Raw genomic sequence first — 25393 nt, 5'->3', positions numbered from 1 at the left:
AGGAGATATATAAAACAGGCATGTTTTTGTAAACCAATTTTTAAACCTTGAAAGTCTTTCAGAAGTCATCACCCTTTATTGATGGAGAACATGTAAACTTCTAACGATGGCACAAGCACATCGGCTACCAGCTGATGATGACCACCGGGAAAGGGCAACACCAGTCATCAACGCACACATTCCAGCAGAACTGACCCGGCAGAGCGAAGTCGAAGAGATTCCTGAATGGAAGAGGAATGTAACATTGATCTGGGACGAGATGAAGATTAAGTTCAAGCTTGTGTATTCAAAGTCGACGGAAAAACTGATTGTTTTACTGACCTTGGCTCCATTAATGAAGAACTGAAAGGCTTCGAGAAGAGATGTAGGGCACTACAAGATACATCCAGCAATGACAACGACCATGAACTTGCAACCCACGTGCTGGCTTGTATGGTGAGAGGGATCTTCAATAACCTAGAGTTCATGTTTGCCTATTACCAGTGCTGCAATTTCACAAGTGACCAGCTGTATAATGTCATCTGGGACGCCACAGGCACACTTATGTCTCTTGGGTTTCACGTCAGAGCATTCATCTGCGATGGAGCTACTCCGAATAGGTTTGTTTCCTTAAATTCCATTGTAACTGTGATTGTCACATAATAAAGTATCATTAATAAAGGAAGGCCTGCTTTCTCCATTTCTAATAAGTCTGTCTTTGTCAAAATTGATATTTTCCTGGTATGTCACATAATGGTGCAAACAGTTGCTTGTAATATTTTTGTTGTGTTTTGACTCTTGAGTGAGGTAGCAATGACTTAATTAACAGTCTTAGGTACATCATACATCAGTCTTTTTGTACAGCTCCATCGAACGGTTACATTCAATGCATTATTATTTCATGCCCGTTTTTAATGGGGGTATAACAAAATCAAAAAAGAAAGAAAACTAGACAAAAGAGACAAGACGTTTTTTCACTGTTTTCATTTTTTTTTCATCATTTCAAGGAACATACAAGAGAAGAAGGAAAGAAAAAGGGATGTGTCAAGCTACCCACAACAGGTTACTTGTCCGCCGAGCTCCCACCAACCCACTCCTGCCAACTTGACACATCCAAATAAAAAAAGACATACGAAACGTACAAGACAGACAGTTCATACCAGTAGACTGATACGACTACAGGGAAGCAGGGGATTAAAAGCGAAGTCGCAGTTTTCCCCCGTCGACCCTCGCCCACTGCACTGAGCACCACAGAGACATAAACGTTGTTTCGTTCAGACGTACAAAGTCAAGCTTTATTCTTGAGCGGAGGCACTCCTTGATGTATTGTCTGGTGGTGTTTTAATTCCTCATATGCTATCCAAATGCAGATTCTACCGTATCAATGGTAATGATAAGCAGTGGTTTATTGGACGTGGAACCCCGCCACGGAGTGGGAGAAGATATTCTTCTGCGATGCCCCACACTTGATTAAGACAGCAAGAAACAACATGGAGAACTCTGGGCACACAACAAAACTAGTCAGTTACACCATACAACGTATATCATGATTTTATAGTACAATGGCCAAGACATCAGCTGGCGCCACATCCAACAGCTATATGAGTGGGATCTGGGACCAAACCGGCATGCAATGGGGTTGAGGACGTTGCCGGACCTGGCAGCGGACCACATCTACCTGACACCGTCAACCAGGATGAGGGTCAAGCTAGCTGCACAGGTCTGATTTGATACTGTTTATGCACTAGTCTTTATGTAAAGGTGAGTGTTTACTTTTCTGAGCTCAGTAATAACGAAAATTTATGTTGACTTCTTTCCGATGGAATTTATAAGGCTGGAAGTAAACCATTACTTTTTACTGCTATCATTTGACATCGGATCGTTTTGTTGTGTGCATTTGTCTTAGGTCCTCAGCCAATCAGTTGCCAATGCATTAGCTATGCAAGGACGGCACGATACAATGTCTACAAGGAAGTTCGTCTTAATGGTGGACCGGTTCTTCGATTGCCTGAATGTTAAGCACATTCGGAAGGGAAGGGAGACACATCTGAAGTAAAACGTTTACGTCGGTGGGAATCGACAACTTTCAACTTCCTCAAACATTGCCTTTTCTGCGGCGAGGGGTGCCTTGACATTGATACTAAACATCCAAGTCGTTGGCGTAGGGTTGTTCTTTGTAGGACAGCGGACCGTGGTGAGGGGAGAAAGACTTTTAAGCAAACCCTTCTAGATGTCTGTAGATCTCGCCATGACAACTGGGGACGCGAGGTACAGACACGTTTGGCTGGGGCAGTGAGTGATCTGCATGCAGCAGATGGTAGGTACCACAAAGACTGTTACGAGAAGTTTTGTACACCTCGTGCAGTTCAGCGGCATCTAGAAGAAGTCGACAACAGGTGGATGTTGCTTTTGATGCGACAGTCAAAGCAGTGAGAGCAGAAGCATCACGAGTGTGGAATTCCATCGAATTGTGCGATCTATACAAGTCCAATGGCGAAAGAAACATTAGCAGCCGAACCTTAGTCTCCAAGTTGTTAGAACACTTCGGTTCGGATCTTCTTATGCTAAGTGGCACAGGTGTTGCTAGTCTTCTCGTCTTTTGAAGTAAAGCATCAAGTCTGTTCAGACTAGTGCCGATGAAGATGATGTTGAGATTGGACTGGAAAAGGTTGCTCGCCAGATTGTCCGCGATGTTAAGGACCCATCAGTTGATGACAAGAACTATCATGCCAGAGTTGATATGGACATTGCCACTGAATGTGTCAGGTCCACTTTGCTATCAAAGCTTTCTACAAAGTTGGACCACACCTTACCAGCCGCTCTCATCGGAAACATTGTCACTAATGTCATAAGTGGTAGATTCACAACCCTCCAGATTGCACTCGGTGTTGTCTTAAACAGGAAAGGGTTGATCGAACAGTTTCATGAATTCCTTGCATGTTGCAGCTATGATGAAGTTCTTAGGTTCAAAGCATCGGCAGCAGCAGCAGCTGTAAGCAATTCGTCGTTAAGAGGACTCGTCAACGCTGAAGACAATCTTGTTCAGTGTGTCTCTGACAATTTCGATGCACAGATTTCATCACAGAATGGGCTTCTATCCACACACACTCTCTCGCAATGCTGCTTACATTTGTGGATAAGCATGGTAGAGATGATGCCAACAGGCAAACCTTTCGCCGCATAGGAAAGGAGGAAATGAAAGAACAGATTATCGAAGATATTCCCGTCCAGATACTATGGTCCTAAGAAGCCGAACATGGAAGGACTGAGACCCTTTTAACTTAAGCCTCTCACCAAATTATGTAAAGTAGGACACCACAAGAAATGTATAAGTGGTCTAATGAACTTCATTCTTCTTTCTTGCAGTTGCATCTTTCAGCACTCTCACGAAGGTGCTTCTCCAGGAATAAGGTGTGAGATGTATCCTGAGCGACAAGTTCAACCAGGATCCCCTGGAGCAGCACTTCTCCCGGCAGGGACACCGCTGTGGGGCGAAGGAAAATCCCACCCTGGATGAGTTCGGTCGGAATGAGGTTAACATTCATGTGGCCAGGGAAATGATGGCGGCTCTGTTAACTCTGTTGACATTTTGTTTAATGGGCTTCAGGCTCCAATACGCCGTGACAGAAATGGGCACGGCGGTAGTGTGATGAGATATGTGGTTTGGAGAGTGAAGATCATACATTCAAAATAGATTATTATAGTAGAAACTACATTGAATATCATTTTGCATTGTTATAGACAATTACTTGGCGAAGGTACGAGACTAAGGAACTGCTCTTGTTTTTCCACTAATGGAGGTATGATAGGTGACCCATGCACGAGCTCCAGCTCCCGGCCATGCACAAGCTCCAGCTCCCGGCCATGCACGAGCTCCAGCTCCAGGCCCTGCACGAGCTCCAGCTCCAGGCCCTGCACCAGTTCCAGCTCCAGGCCCTGCACCAGCTCCAGGCCCAGCACGAGCCCCAGCTCCACACCAGCTCCAGGCCCTGCACCAGCTCCAGGCCCTGCACCAGCTCCAGCTCCCGGCCCTGCACCAGCTCCAGCTCCCGGCCCTGCACGAGCTCCAGCTCCAGGCCCTGCACCAGCTCCAGCTTCAGGCCCTGCACCAGCTCCAGCTTCAGGCTCTGCACGAGCTTCAGCTCCAGGCCCTGCACGAGCTCCAGCTCCAGGCCCTGCACCAGCTCCAGGCCCTGCACCAGCTCCAGGCCCTGCACGAGCTCCAGCTCCCGGCCCTGCACCAGCTCCAGGCCCTGCACCAGCTCCAGCTCCCGGCCCTGCACCAGCTCCAGCTCCCGGCCCTGCACGAGCTCCAGCTCCAGGCCCTGCACCAGCTCCAGCTTCAGGCCCTGCACCAGCTCCAGCTCCAGGCTCTGCACGAGCTTCAGCTCCAGGCCCTGCACGAGCTCCAGCTCCAGGCCCTGCACCAGCTCCAGGCCCTGCACCAGCTCCAGGCCCTGCACGAGCTCCAGCTCCCGGCCCTGCACCAGCTCCAGCTCCCGGCCCTGCACGAGCTCCAGCTCCCGGCCCTGCACGAGCTCCAGCTCCAGGCTCTGCACCAGCTCCAGCTCCCGGCCATGCACGAGCTCCAGCTCCCGACCATGCACGAGCACGAGCTGCTCGCCAGCTGGCAAGAGCCGAGGGTGAACATGTGATGGATCTTTGGTAGGTGTTTTACAAAAAGTATCTGTTTAAAATTTCTGTTAACAGTTTTGTAAAAAAAAATATTATGAACAAGTCTCCCCAAAGGGAAAGCTTATTCTTTAAACATCTTCTTGTTTTCTTAAGCACATGTCCAAGGACATCATCGTTATTACTTGTATTTTACAGATAGTAATTTGGTAATTGATAAAACCAGGCTTCTACAAATGACAAACGTCATTGTGAGTATATAATAACACGTACTTAGCTAGGCCACTCGTAGATTGTAAGAAAAATGACGTATCATTTTTACTATCAATATGTGGTTTGATGATTATACCGGTACAACCTATTGGCAAACTGAGTTCAAGATCTTGGATTTACAGCAATAATTTTTGAGTCAATCAGGAAAATTCCTTCTTATCAGGGAAATCCCTATGTGAATGATAGGTCCAACAAGGGTGATGACTGTAACTGACCTCCACATGGCACTATATATGCCACCGTATTTGTATGTGCCATCACATTACACTGTGCCCAGATGTAGCATACCGGCAGCCTCCCTGGGGACTATTATTACTAGTAAGGTTTTTGCTTTGACTTCATTACAAAGTATCGAAAAAAATTCTATAGGTACAAAAAAGTTCAAATTGCTGTTTTCACACTTTTCCGTTTTAGTTGTTTCCTTGTAAAAAAAAGGCATGGTGTAAATAAATACGATGTAATGAAACATTTCTTTTGTGGTAACAATTCACCATCATCATAATGATGGTACTCCCAATCTCTCTTTGGGTACGATTTGGAGAAAAACAAAAACTATCGACTGTGGGCTGGAATGAGTAGACTCATCTCTTGCCATTTAGGCGAAATCTGCTCAAACGACCGACGAAAATGCACGCCCGTCTCAAGCAGATAATACCAATGCTGAACTCATTGCAAATTTTGATAGCTTATGATAAAGGTAACAACCGCCTACTCCGCATATCAGGCTGGCATATTGATGCTTCACAACTCTGATGACAAACCACCCGTTAGAGAGGCAGATCATTAGATAAATTGAGCACTAGCTGAAATTGGGCACAACATTGTCCAACCTCAGCATTTGTTAAAGCATCCCACGTCTATGTGTATTTGCATGAAAATCCCTGAGGCCCAGCACTGTACTGAGGCTACAAGCCAAAGTATAGTACAAGTGCAGGCAAAGAAGTGAAGCCTACAGGTAAGTTATACTTAGTATACAATGTATATTGACCTATAGCTGAAACAGTTTGTACGAGACGAATGTCCAGAGCCTTTTGTACCTTATGTATAAAGCTTCAAAATTTATTCAACCAATTATGCATTCAACTGAGCAGAGACGAAGCCGTGTCCTTTAAGTCCGTCCTCTGCGTAATCGCCCTACCTCACAAGTCTTACTAAAGTCATACCCAAACTTATCATCACTATCCTTACACACAACACCGCCGAAAGACGACATGAAGTTATCAATGGGTATTGTGAAATGTGAAATATAACATTTAATGGGTGTAATATTTACTGTGTCCATTTCTTGTTGTTTAAAGAACTATGGCACAAAAGATAGCACATTGTACTTATGTTGTTTGTAATTTTAATTACTCTTCCAGGGAAGTGAGCAAGCAGGTGAGGAGTTTGCAGTGACAAGCGTGGCGTTGACAGTAAAAATTACAGCGACCAAAACAAGCAGCAAAAAAGGCAGGTGTAATTCTCCACGCTGGATCCTTCCTTCACTCCTACATTAGTGGGCAGCCACCGTACACTGTCAGTGTCCAAGGCAAAAACAAGGGGGTGCACTACCATATTGGTATGTTTTAGATTTGCACGGCGACAAGAGGTCCCCTGCCATTGTTTGCAAACCCACTTTTGTGAACAATGCTACCGACAACAATGTCGCCTCTCTACAAATTGGAGAAATTGAAGAAACAGAAGATGGAATGGACGATCCTTTAGAGGAGTGCGTCAGGAAGGTGTTCAAGATTATGCCTTCTTTCCGCCCAGGACAGAAAGACATCGTCAATTCAATATACATCGGTAAAAACACCTTTCTCGTAATGCCAACAGGTGGTGGGAAGACACTCTGCTTCACATTGCCAGCCCTCCTAAGGAAAGGTGTAACCGTGGTGATCATCCCCTAAAAGGCCTTGATCGCTCTTGGAGCAAACCTGCGGAGGAGATACGAAGAGAAGAGTATACCAGCCGTCTTCTTGTCTCATCTCACTGCAGAGGCAAGCCTCAACACCACCATCCCTGCATAGCCTTAACAGCCACACTCCGAAAAAAAAGCTTGTCATCACAACAAGCGAAAGTCTTATAAACAAGCCAATGGTGTGGGACTGTGTGGTAGGACTCAAAGAAAGTGGTCTTTTGTAGATGGTCGTGGTGGACGAGGCCCACTGCATGGCTCATATGGGTAATGAGTTTAGGCCCACTTTATCTTCAGTTATCCAAACACCCCACAAAACAATTCATCATTGACAATTAAAGATGGGCGAATACCATATTTTCTGCGAATCTATTGACAGAAAGAATAGAGTATCTGGTCAAAGGAACTATGCCACGATCAAATTTGACAGATTGTTCACGAGAACAAAGAACAGTCTGGTATCATTTACTGCCAGACTGGGGAAGAAGGTGAAAGACTTGTACTACCTATTGGGGGAGACTGGGGTTCAAGTGGTGATTGGCAGAGGGTTATAAAAGACATTTTGATAGCAACTAAGACTGCAGAGGTAGGTATTGACAAATCTGAAGCAAGGTTTCTGGTCGACCTGGGGTGTCCGTCCTCAATTCCAGACTTCCTTTTAGGAGTCGGGCCGTGCAAGACGAGATGGAAGGCCGGCCAAGTCCATTCTCTGTTTTTCAAGCCTGGGGACAAAGCCAAACACATCAAGAGGATTGGGGAAATTGAAGACTTACAGTGTAAGAGCCATGCTCTTGAAGACTATGGGACATGATAAACTTCTGTGAAACTGAACTGTGTAGGAGAAAGCTTTTGCAGAAGACACCACTGGGTACGATTGGAATGAGACATGTGACAACCGGCAAATCACAACGGTGGCGAGAGAAATTGTACTGCCATGGTCAGGTGTCTCTCAGCTATTCGCCACAGTGCCACATCATCCTTACTTACAAAAAGTAAAAAAGCACAAGCTGGATCAGCTCCAGAGTTCGGACTTGGACAAAACTCAGGTTGCAATGTGAAATTATGTCAGAAATTCATACGCATACTGACAAGACTGAACATCCTAAAAGAGGTTGTAGTGCCTAAGAGTCCCACCCATAAGAATATGTTTTTGCACTGGATGTTTTCAAAAGAGCAACGGTACTTCAAAGAGGCCAAAGCGGTGCAGACGGCCTATTTTGTCGGAAGGCAACTGCGGAAGGCAACTGTACCACCTGCAGTACATCCTGATCATGACTATATCCTTGCTGCATCTGACCAACAGCCGACAAACCAGGAAAAAAGGAGACAATGCCCTGGCATCGTGGTGGGTTTTGTTGAATTACAAACGTGTCCATACATGTGAACACTGTGCATTTCAGCAACATTAACAGCATGCGCTTAAAATCCCTTCATATGCCAAAATGAGGCATAAGACTAAATGCGGATAATAAAGTATACTTTAGTGACTGCTTTTGGCGTATTCAAAATGTGGATTGGTTTCTTTGGAAAACAGCACACTGAGGCTAAAACACACTTCTGTCATCCTATAGTGTATCCAAAACCAGAGGAACCAATGTTATGTCATAAGCCAATTGCAGGCTCTCGCAGCTGTTCAAGCAGATGCCATGTACGCTGACGATCCATCAAATGTCAACACAACGTTTGCACAATATTCACAAAGAAATTGTCTATATTCAAGTCCTTGAAGATTTTAGACCTGTAACAAAATTTGTGGGATTGAAGCCAATTCACAAAGCGGATGCAGAGTCCATTACAGCTGCCATAGTGGATACACTCGAGAATGATTTGGGCCAAACCGAGTGGCGCAGCAAACTGGTATCAGCATATGATTTAGTATTTTATCATAAATATTTTATTAGTATTTGATGAGTATCGAGTTATCTATCGCCTGCTGTCAGTGGGAATCCTGCTTTGCGTTTACTTATTATTTTTTTAATGTATTTACCACATTAGTCTTATTGCTAATGCTAGTACATATTAAGTAATTATTTAGATCCTTGTTTTTTGTTTGGATAGGTTGCCTTCATGGCTGCCCATGGGCCTTCAACAAGTACGCCCGACCTGAATAACACCACAATTGCCCTGGAACATCCAGACACAACCGAAGACAGAGAAATCGCGTAAGTTTACGGTTCTCTCCAACCAAAAGAATTGATGAATCTGAAACTTATGAAATTCTGGCGTTCAGTGATGCTTTTGATAATTAAAATTCAATACTAGAACAAGTCAAGAGTTACCATTGGTTGTCTATTGTAGTCGTATACTCATCGTTACAATTAACACTTTTGAATTAATTTTAAAATGTCCCAATCAACCATGTGACTACTGAATGTATATAGAGAAAGAAAGTGGTAATTGTGATGTGTAAGTGGAGACACATGTCTTGTTAGCTACTATTCATAGAATAAGGATGACTCCTGTTGTAACCTGAGCAATGTTGGGCAACGAAGGACATTGTAATACAAGGAATATGTGGATATTGAATTCTAGTTCTATCTTGTACCTTGTGTGTCATGTGAAGTCCCGTAGACTTGCACCACATCTCTTGATTTTGCAACAAGGAGTTGTGTTACTGTGTGCCGTTACCTTTGACTAAGACGATCTTGTTCAGGTACAAATACAGGACTGGACCTTCTGTCGAAGAGGAAGAGAAAATCTAAGGAACTTTCAGATAAGTGATCTTGTCGCCAACACGAACGGAGGAAAAAGCCGCAACAGTAAGCTAAAGGCCTGCTTCATAAAAGTAGAAATGAATAATGGGATTGTTTTTGAGGGCTGGACAGTCAGTTTCGAATTGATTGCATCAGTTCTCTGTTGTCGTGATGAATGGCATTTGTAAGCACATGGGTGTTGATGTTTATATCGTCATGTTCTCTCTTGCAGACAATCAAACACCCACAGAGCCAGACTCCCCCCGTACAGCTTCTTCCCATCTCTACCACGATACCATGGAGATGGACACTTCACTGCGGATAAGAGAAACACTAGGACAAAAGAGGAGTTCGGATTGCCGGAAGGAATCCCGGGGACACCCAACTTTAACTCAAGGAGTATTTATTCTATTCTGTAAGCATGCTATTTGCTATGGCTTTGAAGTTATGCTGCAAGAGTCCCCAAAGTACCCGTTTCGGATCTTGAAAACCCGTTTTTCCACTGCCCCACCCATCATCATTACGACAACACATGTCAGTAACATTATCACTGCTTAAACAAGGATCCTCGCTTCTTCCAAAACTTCTTCGTGGACCGAATGCACTGGAGGGGGCACAAGGGTTATGGTTTAGACAGCTACCAAGCAGCTATAAATATAATTATCAAGTAACAGCCAAGTCAATGAGCAAGGCAACTCAGGACTGAGGCCCAATCTACACACAGTTTTTACCGATATCTGTAGAGGTGTCGGGAGGGATCTAGAACGTAGGGGGCCGGACACCCATGACGCTTGCAGTTATAAACATATAGCGCGATTTTCCAAATGGCGTTATATGCTAATGAGCCCTCCCAAGTCGGGACGGATCTACACGCGCGCGAAGCTGTCGGGGACAACTGCTAAGCTATCGGTAAGCTATCGGACGAATGGTCCGGACCTTTCGGGAGAGATTTTCCTGATATCTTGACGGCGATATTGCAGTTCCATCTAGACGCTAAAAAACAGCTGTCGGCGAGAGCGTTGACAACATCAACATTGTCGAAAACCCAAGACATGTGCAAGAGATCATCATCCGCTACTCCGACATCCTTGATATCGATGTTAGTTTCGCCACAGAGCTTCACGATTCGTCAACTTCTTAGCTGCAGTCAAGAATATGGACAGGTTGTGAGTAAGCAAACAATGTGGTTTTGCTGAAGAATGTATTGATAGAGCTCACAAAAAGTGGAAACCTCGCCTCGTGAAGAACGGGTACATCAGACTTTCTGTGCCCGACCGAAAGGTCCCAAACTTTCCGTCCTTGAAGGACAGGAGAGAGGCAGCAACAATCAAGCTGTTCAAGGACATGTTGAAGCCGGACCATCGGCTTCACGATCTTGGACTGGGTGTGAAATGCAAGCAATAATCCGGGAAAGAACTAGAGACGAAATTTCCATTTCAACAATCAAGCACTTGCGCCGAAACTTGGGATGGCTTTCCTTCCGCCCCGGTACAGCCAGGCTGTGAGGGAAGTTAACCAGCCCCAAACTGGAATTTGCCCGAGCTGTTCTCGCAGCCAATGGATCAGTTCGAAGATGTGATATTGACAGTTGAGACACCTTGTTGGATGGATTCTCACAGCAGGGTATGCTTCAGAAAACGTGTGGACCATAAGTACTCCATAAAAACTCAAGTCTCGTCACAAACACCCATACAAGCTAAACGTGTGGGCTGGGATTTCTCAACGCGTTGCAACCAACGTGCTGGTTTTCCCCCAAAACATGACTGCCGAGTTCTACAGCAATGAGATTGTGCGTGAGACCCTACATTCGTTCATTGAAGCAACTTTTACTGACGCACACAGATTTATGAAGGTGAGGTGTCACCTTTTTTTTTTCAATAAGAATGGTACAAGGGATACCAAGTGTTCTTATAAAAAACTTCAAAATCTTATAAACTAGAGTCTGGTGTTTTTCTCCTTTTCCATGGCATCTGTGCAAAATTATCCAAGGGAAAGAAAACAAATACGAGGTCAGACGAACAAGGAGAACAAGACCCGGAGCCAGCAGGCCCGTCTACTAGTACCACAACACAGCACCCGGAATGTCCTGACTGTTTCCTGCGGCGGTGCCTGCCAGCCGGATCGGCCAGAAGGGTGCTATGCTGCACAAGCACAAACCCCGTCGGGCCAGTGCTTCCATTTGCAGAACAAAGTACAAGAAGGTTCTAGGGGCAAATCAAGAACAGTGGCGGGTGGAAGGATGAGCCGTACCTCGCAAGAAAACTGGAAAGAATGAGGGCCCATAGCATTACTAGCGCAAAACGTGAGCTGATGCCAGACTGTGTCACCAAATTGGTAAGGGACGTCTATCCTATTCCCGCCAATGTACCATATTTGGGCCATTACTAGTACAGAAAATCTGATGACGGAATAGAACGGACAATGATTTCAGTGATGATGAAAGATGATTGAACAAACGCACGAAACTGGACTCTACAAATAAGGACTTCTGCAAATACCTCTGCTTACAACATTTGAGCGTTTTGTGAATTTTGAGTGTACAAGACCTGCAAAATTGCTGTCGAGAGATACAGATGTCATGTTCAGGAACAGAAAATTACAACTATGTTTCATTATAATGGCGAGTAGATACTTATCATACTATGCATACTATCAAATATTTATGACATTTACTATGCTGAATCCTGTATGTCAATTCGACCTATCCATGTCATCCCAGTCGAACGATCGAGCAGAGAAGAACCGGGCATTTCTGCTGTCTGTGATCAAGTGCCTCAAAGTGTGTGGCAGGGATTCGCCCTTCGCGGACATCGAGACGATAGCACGGCACATTATAAAATAAATGTAATTTCCATTCCATGCATTGCTTCAGCTGAGGGTGGATGCAGGAGATGTGGCACTGAAGGAGCACCTCGCCAACTGTGCTTGCAATGCGACATACATCATGGCGGATGAAGTGACATGTCAGCAACTGGGAGCAGTTGGGATCACTAGTCAGGTACGTCAAAGACAACAAACCTGAAAAACGACAGTGCTTCGCCAAATAAATGAGAGAAGCATGTGGTACAGGAGGATTCATTGTTGGCCAAGTCCAAAAGAATGGATAGAACAACTTAGTTTCAAGAGCATTACACTTTTTATGCTGTTCCTGGTCCTGCTGATAATGCTTGGGTAGCATTGTGCTAAGACTGAAATCTTAAATTGAGGAGCGCAATGCTGCTGTCGTCTTCAGAGAAAGAGAAGACAGCATTGATGCATGAAATGTTTCTTTCGTTAGGAAACACAATGTCTGACAGACATGTAGTAAACTCTTGCATCACTCAGATGCTTGAAGGTATCAAGAAGCAGTCTGCTGATCATGAGAGAATCACACAAGGATGGAACAGTATGAGCAGGGAGACGAAAGAGGATATTTATGCCAGTGGTAATATCTGAGATCTACAAGAAACTTTCTATTTCTAACATAACAATCATACATAATAGTCAAGGACGCGATTATAGTATTATTTTGTTTTCTCGGCAATCCTGCAGGAAGCAACTCTCTGCTAAAAGACAATGGCTAGAAAGCATGCAGCAGAGGTAAACAACAAAACTGCACGACACCACAGGAGTTACTGGTTGTAAAACAAAATACCGGAGGTAGGGATATTGAGCGTAAGCAGAAGTGATATGTTACCCTTAACATTCAAAGTTGGCGATGGTTGCAGGGCCGTTCAGCTACGCCCTGCTGCTTCTGTAACATCCCAAACAGCAACCACCTTGGATTACCTTCAAAGAGGTGTATACGAAGGGTAGGTCCGGAATGTGTCAGTATGTTATAGTGTCAGTATGAAAATACAGGACTTAGTCATGTGTCAGTGTTCGGCAACGACATAAGACATACTTTGCGCGGTCACAAGCCGGACTTCTCCTGAACTCATTCGTACAAAACCGACGGCAGTGCTTGGACAACGCACTCCCAGGCTGTTGATTTCCTGAACTTGACCTGTCATCAGCTCACCGAGGCGAACACCCCGTCAACGCCGAACTTTTCATCAGTACTGGTGACCGACCTCAACTCCGCGATGAGCCGCCATATTGTTGCATCTTGTTACTTGTCCTTTCGTGGATACTTCCAACTACGAACATTGCCATTATTACCGGACACTCTTTCGTATCCTGACTGAAGTCATTTGTTCGGCGTCGTACTACGACAGCCTCCGGGCGAGCATTTTGTCCTAATTTTTGGGTTTCCAACGTAGACATTTAGTATCATGGCGTGCCGGGCTGCACTATCCCAAGATACTACGCTAGCGTGCTTCCTTTCCTGCAGCAAACGAGTCCTCACATTGTTTACGTAGAGCTAGGGCACAACGATATCTGTAGACGCCAGTGGGCTCCAGAGACCATAGCACGCGATTCAGTAGCATTGGCACGCCAAATTTCTTCCATCCATTCTGTTCTACAGGTGATTCTAGCCGAACCAATCTGGCGATCGACATCTCCCCGTAACATGCCGGACTTCTTTGGCCTCTTAGCTGTATGGTGATTAGATTTGTGAACTTTAACATGAAACCAATTTTGTTCGTATTTTCTGACGTTTAACTATGTCATGATATCTGGATGTACTTGCCCAGTACACGATCGACATGCTGTGTATGCTCATGGGAATTACCCCCAAATAACCTGTGACGTCATTTGTTTAACTGTTTCTCTGGGGTGACTCAGACTGCTATACTTATTTGACTGGTTTCTCGTTGGAGGAATTAACTGTTGTGCCTGCCAAACCTGATCCCGTCTAAAGACCACATCTTTATTCTCCTGGTGTCGGCAAAAATTCATGCATTGTGAAACACTTTTTGGCGGGGCAAAAAGAGAATATAGCTTTTAGTCAAAATTGATTTAAAGTAAAGGGGAGAAAACGAGAGCACTGCAGGAGGAAAGGCGGAGGTATTGGCTTGCTAACAGCCACTTTCCATAGTATTCTTTCTAAAGATGCATAGCTATGATATTTGCTGCACCTCCATTTGTGAATTTGAAGAGGAAGTTTACGTTATTGTTTTCATATAACTTGTACCATCTTCAGCAGACTATAGAAAATAAACATAACATGTACAGAGAATCTTATTGAGAATCTACGACAGATTATCTACAATCATATACATATTGATCTCGAAAGACCTGTCTGCATACATAGTCTTTGTGCATCTAAAATAAATAGTTTTGTACTTTGATACGTAAACACGTTCATTGTAAAATTGCTGAACAATTGCAAACTCATGGCATTCTTAAAATAGCCATGTGTATTTCAGATGTCTTGTCATGGAAGATTGTCCAAGATCCTTGCCACTAAGATTGTTCTGCCACAAGGTAATGACAGAAGATGGACAGTAAGGTCGGAGATCGAATAAGGTGTCATTGGTTCCCTTCGCTGGAGCAATAAGGAGGATTTTTCAGGCAGAACACCCTGATAGTGCGAGGCTCCAAGTGTTTCAGAGGCATCAACAAGTGTGCCACACCAGCCGGTAGAAAAACAGTTTAATCGAAAAGTTGGTTCAGCTTCAATTTCAACATGTCCAAGAGTGAGATTTCAACTGGGAAGTTTGGTTCTCAGCACTTGCAGAGTAAATGGGCTTTAGGTTGGAGGGAGCACAGCGGGTAGCCAAAAACTGCGCTGACCACCACAAGAGTATGCAGCTCTTGGAAAAAGGCATCAAAGGTACTACAGATGAGATGCCTGTCCCTTGTGTGCGTGAAAAACTGCAAAGAGGCGAGTAGCAGTCCATGTCGGCAGAAAATTTCCTGTTTGAATGTGCGCTCACTTAAGAAATCCCAACTTTGTGCATCAGTAAAGAACAGATCAACTAGTATGGTTTGGCAATTCAAAACTTCCGTGTGGCGACAGGGCGTAATAACACAGAGTATGGGCAGTCTCAGACACAGGTAAATTCATATATCTCCCCTTTTCTATGATGTCACAAAACACCGGCTTATCCAGGAAAGGTGCCCTCCACCTGGATTTAAGTTCCCTCCTAATGTGTGCAAAGCTAAGCGCAGGAAGGATGGTGTCATGAACAGGTACTGGCAGTGGAAATGGTTGCAGACATTTAAGTTCGTGGCATACTCTACAGAACAGGATGGTCTGTACTGCCTCTCCTGTGTTTCATTTCCCACCCCTTCAACCCACCGTTCTAGTGAAGCGGTCGTATAGAAACTGGAAGGACACTATAAACGACCTGCAAGTACATGGAGCCTGCCAATTCCACAGTGCCTCAGAAGTGATGATGACGGCAGTTAAGGACACTATTACTCCGATTCGCACTGAGGAGAATCGCACTAAGAACCGCACTTTTCTCGTTTCAGACATCAATTAACGGCAAATAAGAACACACGTCAGGGAGGACCGGTGATGACAATTAAGTAGAACACACGTCAAGGAGGGCCGGTGATGACGGCAAAGAAGAACAAGATGGAAGAGTTTACTTCAACTCAGAATGAAAATGTACTGTCAGAAAAAAACCGTAGCAAAAGTGCAGCTGCATGCAAAATGAACGAGAAGTCCATCATTGAAGCTTACTGGATGGAGAGGTCAGTTTGGATAATCTGCCAAATATATTAGATGACTTAGAAGAATGAGATTCTGAAAAGGGATAAGGGCACGTCAGTGCTGTCAATAAATCTAATTAATCCGGTCGTATTAGCACAAGCACAATAAATAATGGAAGACAGTACACGTATTTGTCATAATATGTATTTCCAAACTGGTTCTATGGTAAACATTAAGTGGACTAAAGACGAAGTTGGGCTTAGTTTGTGGCGCCTGGAGTTTTATGTATGAAATAGATATTGAAGTACTGTATGATGAAGAGCCTGGTTGTATATATACAACTGATGTGTTTGTTATATATTCTCTAGTTTACAAAAAATATCGGAATATGTACTCGAGGCTGCCGGAGCACAAAGCCCGGGTGTACCAAATGGTCAAGGAGGCTCTGCTGAAGAGGTACAACTTGGTACACCTTACCATGCAAAACACACAGGTCAAGCTACTTCCCTCGCACAGTTATAGAGTGGTAACAGCCTGCCTAAACACCTGGCAGAAGCCACTTCAGTAGAACATTTCAAAGCCGGGGTAGCCAAACATTATGGCTACCCTAGCTCTGCCCAGACTTTAAACTAAGTATTTGTAAACGATTTATTCAGAAAGACATCGTCTTTTGGCTGACGTGAGTTTCGCCCTCCCCCCAAGTACAGTGTAACGTGTTTCGCACGCTTGAAATTGCGTGGATTTTTACGTAGGCGTAGGTTTTTTCTGAATATTCTATGTGCTTGTACTATTTTTGTTGACGATGTGCATACCGTAATTTCGGACTTTGAATGTGTACTATCAAGGACGTTATTGGTACTAGTAAATTCCGGTACATTTGGCGTTCTGTATTTGAATTTTGTATACAGACTAATTATACCGAGGTGTTCAAAGAAATGCGTTCGGAGAAAATCCTCTTCCTCTTGAAAGTCATCACACATTGTAGAGGTCAGACTGTTGTTTATTGTGTATGTTTCCAAAGAAGGTGTCCGTACCAATCGGGCGTGATGAAAGCTTTGTTTACTTAGCTTGGTGAGGAGTTGAAAGTTCACCCCTCCCCCAAATTATCGTTATGATTATTTATTTCTTATTATTTGGTTGCACTAGGGGATGCCAGAAGAGTCTCATGGGTGACGATGCCTCCAATTCTTTAGAGTAATTAGCATCCCCACCAGATGAGCCAACAACATCTACAAGCAGTTCTCCATCACAGGATCTGGCCAAAAGGTCATTGGAAGTGTGGAAGACTATGGCAAAATCAGTCTTCATTGAATATGGAGAATCAGTTGGATATTCGATTCATCAGGTGTGTACAGTTACATGATATCAAAAGATAGATGCATAATTTTATAGAGTTTATTTTAGTTACAGCTTTTACATATTTCAATATTATCTGGAAAACATACTGCAGTATTACAATGTACCACAAACTTTGTTCAGTAATAGGGGTTTACTGGACCCACATCAGTCCTATATATTTAAGTGTATATACACTACATTTTTTGTCTATCCACACATCCACGATATTCTCAACACCCAGATCCAAAAGGCCCGCTCGGACATGAAAGAGATGGATCCATCTGTGGTTGGCAGCTGGAAGAAAGCAGTGACTTCCGGGGACGGGCTGTACCACACAAGGGGGTATTACAGCAAGAGCACTAAAGTTCTTGCTGTGGACTACAAAAAGAATGCCCTTACAGCTGCTGTCCACCTCAGACATCTCGCTGTTCGAAGGCACAGCCAAGGCAGCTGAAGGCTATGGGTTTGAACTAATCTGGCATGAACTGAAAGGATAAGGTTTCAAGGCCCACGTGCACTGGCAAGATGGGGACAGCTTCAGTGAAAGGTTCTTCGACAGGTACTTTCCAAATGGAACGGTCATGTTCTGCGGCGGCCATGTTGGGTTTGGGGCATCAGTTGTTATAGTGAAGAAAGGTACTTGGCCAGCAGACAATAGGCATTATTATACCAACTAGTGACCTGGCCATGCCACCTACATTTGTACATTGTAAAGCTTCCATGAAACATTTGGCAATAGTAAACTGCATTGCTGTAGAACATTCCTTTTTAACCTTCCATTCCTACTTTTAATATCCATTCAACCTTTATTACTTTACGAGTTGTTAAATTGTATTATGATTTGTTAATTTTGAATGGGGAAGAGCATGTGCAAGCCATGCGGCACTTTTCTCCTCTTGGACGTTTTCTTGTTTCCTTTAATTTGCTATGTGTTGTTTTTCAAAATATAAGTATAGCAATTAAATCAATTCCTGTTGAAGTTAAGCATTTGCATGCCCAGAATACAGAATACAGTAAAGAAGACCACCCAACAATAGAAATACCAAGGGATGGAACCTTAGCCATGACTATTAGGGCTGCCATGACAATAGGAACAAGAGCAAAAGGGATGAGACATTATTTGTGGCCTTGACATCCAGCAAACCCATCTACCTTAGCTGAACAAGCCCCCACTGTACCAGAGGCACAGTCCCTGAAGTCTGGGTTTCCAGGAGGCTTGACAGCTGTAAGAACAGACCTGACTAACAACCCAGGGTTGAGGGTAAGCTGGATGTCCTGCCGTTGCCAATAGTTTCGCTCTGCATGATCTGTGCTTGTATTTTGAGGTGTATGGAACTTGGAAAATTAATTGCAGCAGCTGCTGCTATTGTTTTCATCAAGGTGGGGAAGGTGATGTCTCAGCATGCTGTTTCAGTGATTTGCCACTTCAGAGATCACCAGACCCACGTGCTAAGCTGTACACCTCTGGGGTTGACCTGTGGCAAAAAAACATTTTTGTATTATTGCACATGTTCAGCGGACGAGAACGAAAAAAAGAGCTGTGAACCTCAACAAATTTTAGGGACAGATACACGGGTTTCGGTACTGGTGTCACTATTGTCCTTGCACTGACCAATATGGTAACTCTGTGAAAATGAAAAACACGTGTGACCCGACCACGCCACCCCGGTCCTTTGTTATTTATAACACGAGAAGTCAGTACCAAAAACGGACCTACACTCATGAAATTCACACGAAAATGTAGCCCACAGCCTCCATGTTCGACACAATGAGTACATCACACCAGCATTGAGGAGTATTTCAGCAAAAAAATATCGTTTTTCTCGTCCCGACATAATTTCACCGCCATCTCCAATAATGGCAAAATACGTACGGCCGCCATGGACCTCGCAACAAAATGATTTTACCCTCAACAGTAGTAATTTTGAAGCGTCAACCTGCAACGTACTAAATAACCGTCAGATATACTACTAATATAAGATAACTGCTGAGCTATTTTGAGGCGGAAATAAGATAAAATTTGTTGTTGTTGTTGTCCTCGTTTAACGTCTATTATTTCGCTAGACGTGGCCTCTTGGTGCTGAGTAACACATGGTTTGCATTTGAGTCAATAGTCTCTCTTGGTATTTAACTCTTGGTTCCTTGTGCTTGAGAATTGCTGGAGGAGTTTCTAGGAGAGTACGTCGAAACGGTGTGTACTCTCAATGTACTGGGAGAAGGCCATGTACATCTGTTTGTTGATTCCTTCTGAAAGGTCTTCTCTCATTCCAGCAAGCGTAGTGATGTCCGTGTCTCTGCTGTCCTCTGCTGTGTTGTATGTCTCATATATATTCTCCACTTCTAGCAGCATGTGTTGTCTTTCCTTTTCATAGCGAGGGCAGTGGTACAGGAAGTGGAGAAAACTGCTGTTCTTACAGAGTGCCTCCCTCACCTCACAATGGCCACGCCGCTCTGGAAAATTTCACACGGAACAGAAGCACTTCTCTTGTATCAGTGCGCGTCAACATCTGGAATACGGCTAAACTCTCAATGAAAGGCTTACGTACGCCTTATCCCGTCAAAATTGAGAAAAAATAGTCAAGAGCAAGCAAACTATCCAATGTGGTGACATACTGATGAAATATATTTTTCTTGGCCGATCTATTTTATGGCGGCGCTTGTGTACATTCCGTCTACGGAAGGAATTCGGTTGAGGCTGCATTCACAAAGAGGTGGGCTTACTTGGGGGTTTTCGACGTATCGCACTCTAACGTCAATTATAAAGTGCTCTTTTGTGTTTGATAAGAAAAAGGTCTCACTAGCTCCTAGTCCCACTCATTACACAGCAATGTTTATGAGGAATAGTAGGGAAATGATGCTGATGGCGCTACTCTAATTTTGACATAAGGAATACCAGGTCCTGGCTCGTTTGTGTTTTTTTTTTTACGTTTTGTTTCCAAAAACCCTAAGTAAACCTCCGTACGCTTCGTATGTCCTCCCCAGATAAAATATACACAGGCGCCGACATAAAATAGTCCTACCTAGAAAGGAAATGTTCGATTAATATGCCGTTACATTTGACTGTTTTGTTTGTTTTTACTATTAAGTTCTATTTTGTGTAATTAGTGACGAGGTAAACTGTGCGTAAGTTTTCATTCGGACTCCGGCAGCATTCCAGATGTTTACGCGCACGAATACAGAAGTGCTGCCGTGCTGTATGGAAGTCACACATTGCAGGGCGGCCATTGGGCCGTTCCAAAAAATAAAAATAGAGGGGGGGTTGATTACACAGGACTGGACTCTGGACTTAGGGGGATGGAAATCCCTAGGACTCTTGGACTTAGGGGGTTTGAAGCGATAGGACTCTTGGACTTAGGGTGTTGGAAGCGTTAGGACTCTTGGACTTAGGGGGTTGGAGGCGTTAGGACCGTTGGACTTAGGGGGTTTTAGCGTTAGGACCGTTGGACTTAGGGGGTTGGAAGCTAGGACTCTTGGACCTAGGGGGTATACAGATTGGGGTGTAATCAACCCCCCCTCTATTTTTATTTTTTGGAACGGCCCATTGTGAAGTGAGGTCGGATACTTGCAAGGAAAATAAGATTTTGGCCGAAATCCTCGTCAGTATCGGTGTGATGTGATAATTGTTGATTTTTGTGTTGAACCCAGAGGCCGTGGACGACAATGTTTGTAATTTCATGGGTGGAAGTCCGTTTCTGTTACCAGCATGGAGCCCCTAACGTGAGACTGAGAGAAAAAAGTACCACGGTCGGGTCGTTATGCTAGTCTCAAATCTCAAACTAGTCTTTCTGTTCACTGAATTATTACTATGTATGGACCCTAGTGCATTATATATATATAAGTACCGGAGGAACTGTCTTAACCTGTACCTAAAATTTGTTACTAGTTCTACGGTGACGTCTGCTCAAGTTGTGAAATAATGTATTTTCTTTCTCACATGTCAACACAGCTGTGTACAGCATGGCACATGGGCTGGTGATCTCTGAGTCTGGAGTGTTCTCTACAAGTGTGGCAAATCACCTCTATCTACATCAGGATGCTGAGACAACACTACCAGCCGCTTGATGAGAAAAATAGTGGCTGCTGTAATTTCCATACACCCAGATATAAATATCCAGACAGAGCAAAACTATTGGTAATTGCAGGACATCCAGCTTACTGAGTTACTCAGGTCTGTTCTTAGTAACCTTGTAACTGTCCAGCCTCTTGGAAACCCAGACTTCGGGGACTGTGCCTCTGGCTCAGTGGGGGCTGGTCCAGTTAAGTTAGTTTGGTTTGCTCGATGTCAAGGCCACAAGTAATGTATCATTCCTTAAACGTTTAAGCTCAAGTTCCTGGAAACTAAACCAAATGAATGGGGGAATTTTGACCAACTTTTCATGTTCATAGCACATTCTTCAGGAGCCCCTCCTTTCCTTCATCATCTTTATGTATTTACATCTGAAGGGACTATCCTAAAGATCAATAAATAAATAGATATCTTAATCAGTCTAATTCTGCATTGGTGCGTCCTTCCTTTGGTGGCAACATTTATTTGGCAGCTCTTTCCGCTTTGTCGTGGTTTTGGTCTGTAAATGAATGAAGTAGAAATAAATCAATTGCAATTAAATCGAATAATAATGGACTGTTTGAATATAGCTACTCTGTCCGTATTCAAAGACATAGTAAAGCTCTTCCCGAAACACTTGAATTGTACCCATCGTTCATCGGTCCTAAGCGCTGTTTTAGTGGTCATAGATCTCGTGAGGCATGGTTAATCCCTCCCGGTAGAGGCTTTTTACGTCATCTTTGAACTGGTCAAAGTTTGAAGAAAATAAGCCACATAAATGAGGACATTGTAAGCAGCTTTTCCTGTTGTTTGTAGCTCCCTCCATGTCCTTTATCACTTCTAGTTGCTGTTCAGTTTGAAGACAAACCAATAGATTGCTGAAGCTCTCATTTATGAGCAATCGTATTAAGCAATACTGAAAAAGTTCCGTTGTATGGATAAGGTTTGGGCTGTTAAAAAAGGTTCCACTGCAAGTAGCAAATGTTGTTCTTTCTGATGAGTGACTTCGGATCAACACAGTACTTAAATGATGAATTCTGTGGTGAAGAAAAAAAAATATTGGAATATGAAAGTTCAATTAGTACACTGAAAAATGGCTGTAATGAGAAGCTTAAACGTTGAAATATTTACATATAACATCACAAGCAGTATTACTAATGCAATAGATGACAGTAAATGCAGTGTATAATGTGTCGATTTTTGCAGACGTGAAAGATAATGAACTGGTTGGTCAATCTCTCTGTACTCCTTTTTCATCAGTGCACCCACTCCCCTGTGCATGTCTGTTGTAAAGCAACGGACCTCCCTGTCATTCTAGTTCTGGGTCCGTCAAGAAGGTGAGGCAACGATCAAGGCCTTCCTTCTCCATGGACTGTGATGTTCCTGTTTCAGACACCTTGATAAGTTCCATGACTAGAATCAGGCCAGTCATTTCTTCCATAAGTGTGTATGACATGTACTTTGCGTTGAGTCTTGGACTGTCACACATGCCATCGCCGATTACATATACAGGTTCACCCCTACACAAGTCCAGTGCCATGTTTTGTTGTTATGTTCGTTGAATGCTACGAATATTCTGTTCCAAGGGACCACTGTCTTGAACGGAGAGACTCTACTAATGCTACTCAACAGAACGTTGAGTAGCATTAGACCCTCTTCTCTGTATTTAGACAGCAGAGTTGTGACGCCACAAGTCCCTCAGACTTGCAATGTATTTCTATGCCCAGCTTCCGACATCTGCCTGTCTTGCATAAGGTGGTATTCAATGAACACCATAGCAGGTGCAATGCAACTGAGGTGAGGCAAATGTTTGCTATCTTTGTTGTATCAAGGTCAGGCTTCTTTTTTTTTCCATGCATGTTTCTGGATACCAGTTCTGGTCTTCTGGTCCCGAGAACATCAGCTTCGTGCTTTGAGTGGCGAAATGTGTTCTGTTTCTGGAATGTCCAATGTTAAAGTTGAAATCGAAGGATGTGTTGGCCGATGATGAATTACTGGTAGCGTTTTGAAGAGGATTCGGTGGTGGAACCGGTAGCAGTGGACTCAGTCTATTAGGAAGTGCAGGGTCTTCACTGCAGCTGCTACAGTAGTATATACACAATGGAAAACAATTTAGAACTGCATCTTAACTTTGAAATACAATTTAGAACTACTGCAAGAGCACAGTCTGCACAATGGCACGTTGACCCTTCCGTAAGACATTTCAATAGATGTGGGCGCATTCTGGGCACATAAAACGTTACATGCCTGGGATCTGTTGCTGAAGCTAAACATGTAATTCATGTAATAGCTTGTCTGGAGAACTAGGTAGCTGAACAAGTCTGACTGTTCCACAGGCGTCAAAAATTGCGGGTCCAAGTGCTCACTTGGAACAAATACTTTCTCAATATACTGCTGCTTTACATGACTTTCCAAAGACAGCATACTTGGACAGCACTGGTACATCATTGGTATGGGGAAGGGCAACATCTTGATAGCTGGGGACTAAGCACCTAAAGCACAGGAAGTTTCATTAGAATGGCAGACTAAACATCACTTTATACAGTATTAATGCTAAAAAATATTTCACATACATGTGGGGCTCAGAAGGCAAAAGCTGAACTGTAAATGTTCTGTTAAGTATCACTGTTGTTACTATTCTTAGAATTAAAAAAAAAAAATTATATTTCTTTGCAATGATTTATTGAAGACAACACATCTTCGTTCCAACGTTCTTTCGATGAATCATAACATAAAAGCATGGAGTACACGGTGTTCCCAGTGTGAATGTCTTTCTGCCTTTCTTTCCTTGTGCTGGTAGATCGTGTCTTGACAAGTTCATATATACGGAGATGCGAAAAGACCTTCTTTGTACAAAGCCTCCCAGCCGTGCACTCATTAGTTGAGGCACTTAAGTGTCTGCCACATTCTCCTTTGCAGACACAATCGATGATACAATCTGCAGTTCGTCCTGTTCCTGCCCAATACAAATCTTAGTATTACTGACAAATTCCTGTTGATATACTCAATCATGGCGCCTATATCTTAATTGTCATAAAATACCAAGCCTTTACATCTCCCTTTTGTCCTTGAAAAATTGTTGGAATGTATCAAAACACGACAGCTTCCCTGTTTGGATAGTTTCAAGCTAACACTTTTTCTTACCTATCCTGCTGCCAAGTATGGCCTGGGCTTTAGTGTATGGGTATCACATAAAACAGTGTGTATGACCCCGTTCACAGCTGATAAACAATTGCACCATGCTTTCATACAATAACATGGGTTTAGGGCCATACCTCGTTTACATGTTAATTAGAGAACTACCAGTACTTGTAGCGAACTGAACATACATAAGAAGAGTATTATTAACTTTTTTTAGAATATGTATCCAAGCCAGATGGCGTATGTGTGAAAGTGCAGCTGACCATTAGCTTGTTGCTGCCTGCTGTTTATCCACGTTGCAACTCGGAACCTTAAAACAACAGCTGCTACTGCTAGATTATACAACTGCAGTTCTTCCTGTTCCTGCTCTGTACAAACCTTAGTTTGTACAAATTCCTGCCGATATACTCGATCATGGTGTCTGTATCTGAATTGCCATAAAATACCCAGCCTATACACTTCCCTTTCGTTCTTGAAGAACTGTCGGAATGTTTCAAAACATGACAGTTCTCCTACTTGGATGGTTTCAAGCTTAGTATTACTGACAAATTCCTGTTGATATACTAATCATGGTGTCTGTATATAAATTGTCATCAGAGCCTTACAATATCTGCAATGACTCTCTTCTGTGTGCATGGATTCAATATTGTCATATACAGTCAAACCTGTATTAGGGGCCACCTCTACAGAGGGGCCACCTGTCCATAGTGGCCACTTTTTGTCGGTCCCTTGGGTATTTTATCTACAAGTTGCCACCTCTATACAGAGGCCACCTGTCTATAGTGGCCAAATTTGTCCGGTCCCTTGAGTGGCCGCTATAGACAGGTTTGACTGTACATATTTTGCATCGAAGATGGTCTCTATTCCAC

General features: G+C 43.6%; 1 protein-coding gene and 2 long non-coding RNA genes across 3 annotated transcripts; 2 read left to right on the top strand and 1 right to left on the bottom strand.

The window, feature by feature from the left end:
* The first annotated feature begins 3781 nt into the window (after positions 1-3781).
* LOC118418126 (skin secretory protein xP2-like) lies at positions 3782-17792 on the top strand. The gene is made up of 4 exons (XM_035823958.1): positions 3782-4644; positions 6246-6261; positions 12347-12472; positions 17580-17792. Exons 1-4 carry the CDS (start codon positions 3782-3784, stop codon positions 17790-17792), a joined length of 1218 nt encoding a protein of 405 aa, XP_035679851.1.
* A 394-nt stretch (positions 17793-18186) lies between these two features.
* On the bottom strand, positions 18187-20561 carry LOC118417931. Its single transcript, XR_004831409.1, has 2 exons — positions 19770-20561; positions 18187-18813 (listed from the first exon to the last, which is right to left on the bottom strand). It is a non-coding gene; the product is annotated as an uncharacterized LOC118417931 (long non-coding RNA).
* Positions 20562-20878: 317 nt separating this feature from the next.
* On the top strand, positions 20879-25128 carry LOC118417930. Its single transcript, XR_004831408.1, has 2 exons — positions 20879-21082; positions 21285-25128. It is a non-coding gene; the product is annotated as an uncharacterized LOC118417930 (long non-coding RNA).
* Positions 25129-25393: the final 265 nt, after the last annotated feature.

The sequence above is a fragment of the Branchiostoma floridae genome, chromosome 6 (genome assembly GCF_000003815.2).
Source record: "Branchiostoma floridae strain S238N-H82 chromosome 6, Bfl_VNyyK, whole genome shotgun sequence".
Taxonomy (NCBI): domain Eukaryota; kingdom Metazoa; phylum Chordata; class Leptocardii; order Amphioxiformes; family Branchiostomatidae; genus Branchiostoma; species Branchiostoma floridae.
The sequence above is the reverse complement of the archived record's forward strand: the minus strand, read 5'-3'. Positions and strand labels throughout refer to the sequence as shown.

Excerpts from the sequence above, each read along its gene's own strand:
- LOC118418126 (XM_035823958.1), top strand. The coding sequence starts at position 3,782 with ATGATAGGTGACCCATGCACGAGCTCCAGCTCCCGGCCATGCACAAGC. Across the intron at positions 12,473-17,579 it reads CAGTTGGGATCACTAGTCAG|ATCCAAAAGGCCCGCTCGGA; the intron begins GTACGTCAAAGA and ends CTCAACACCCAG.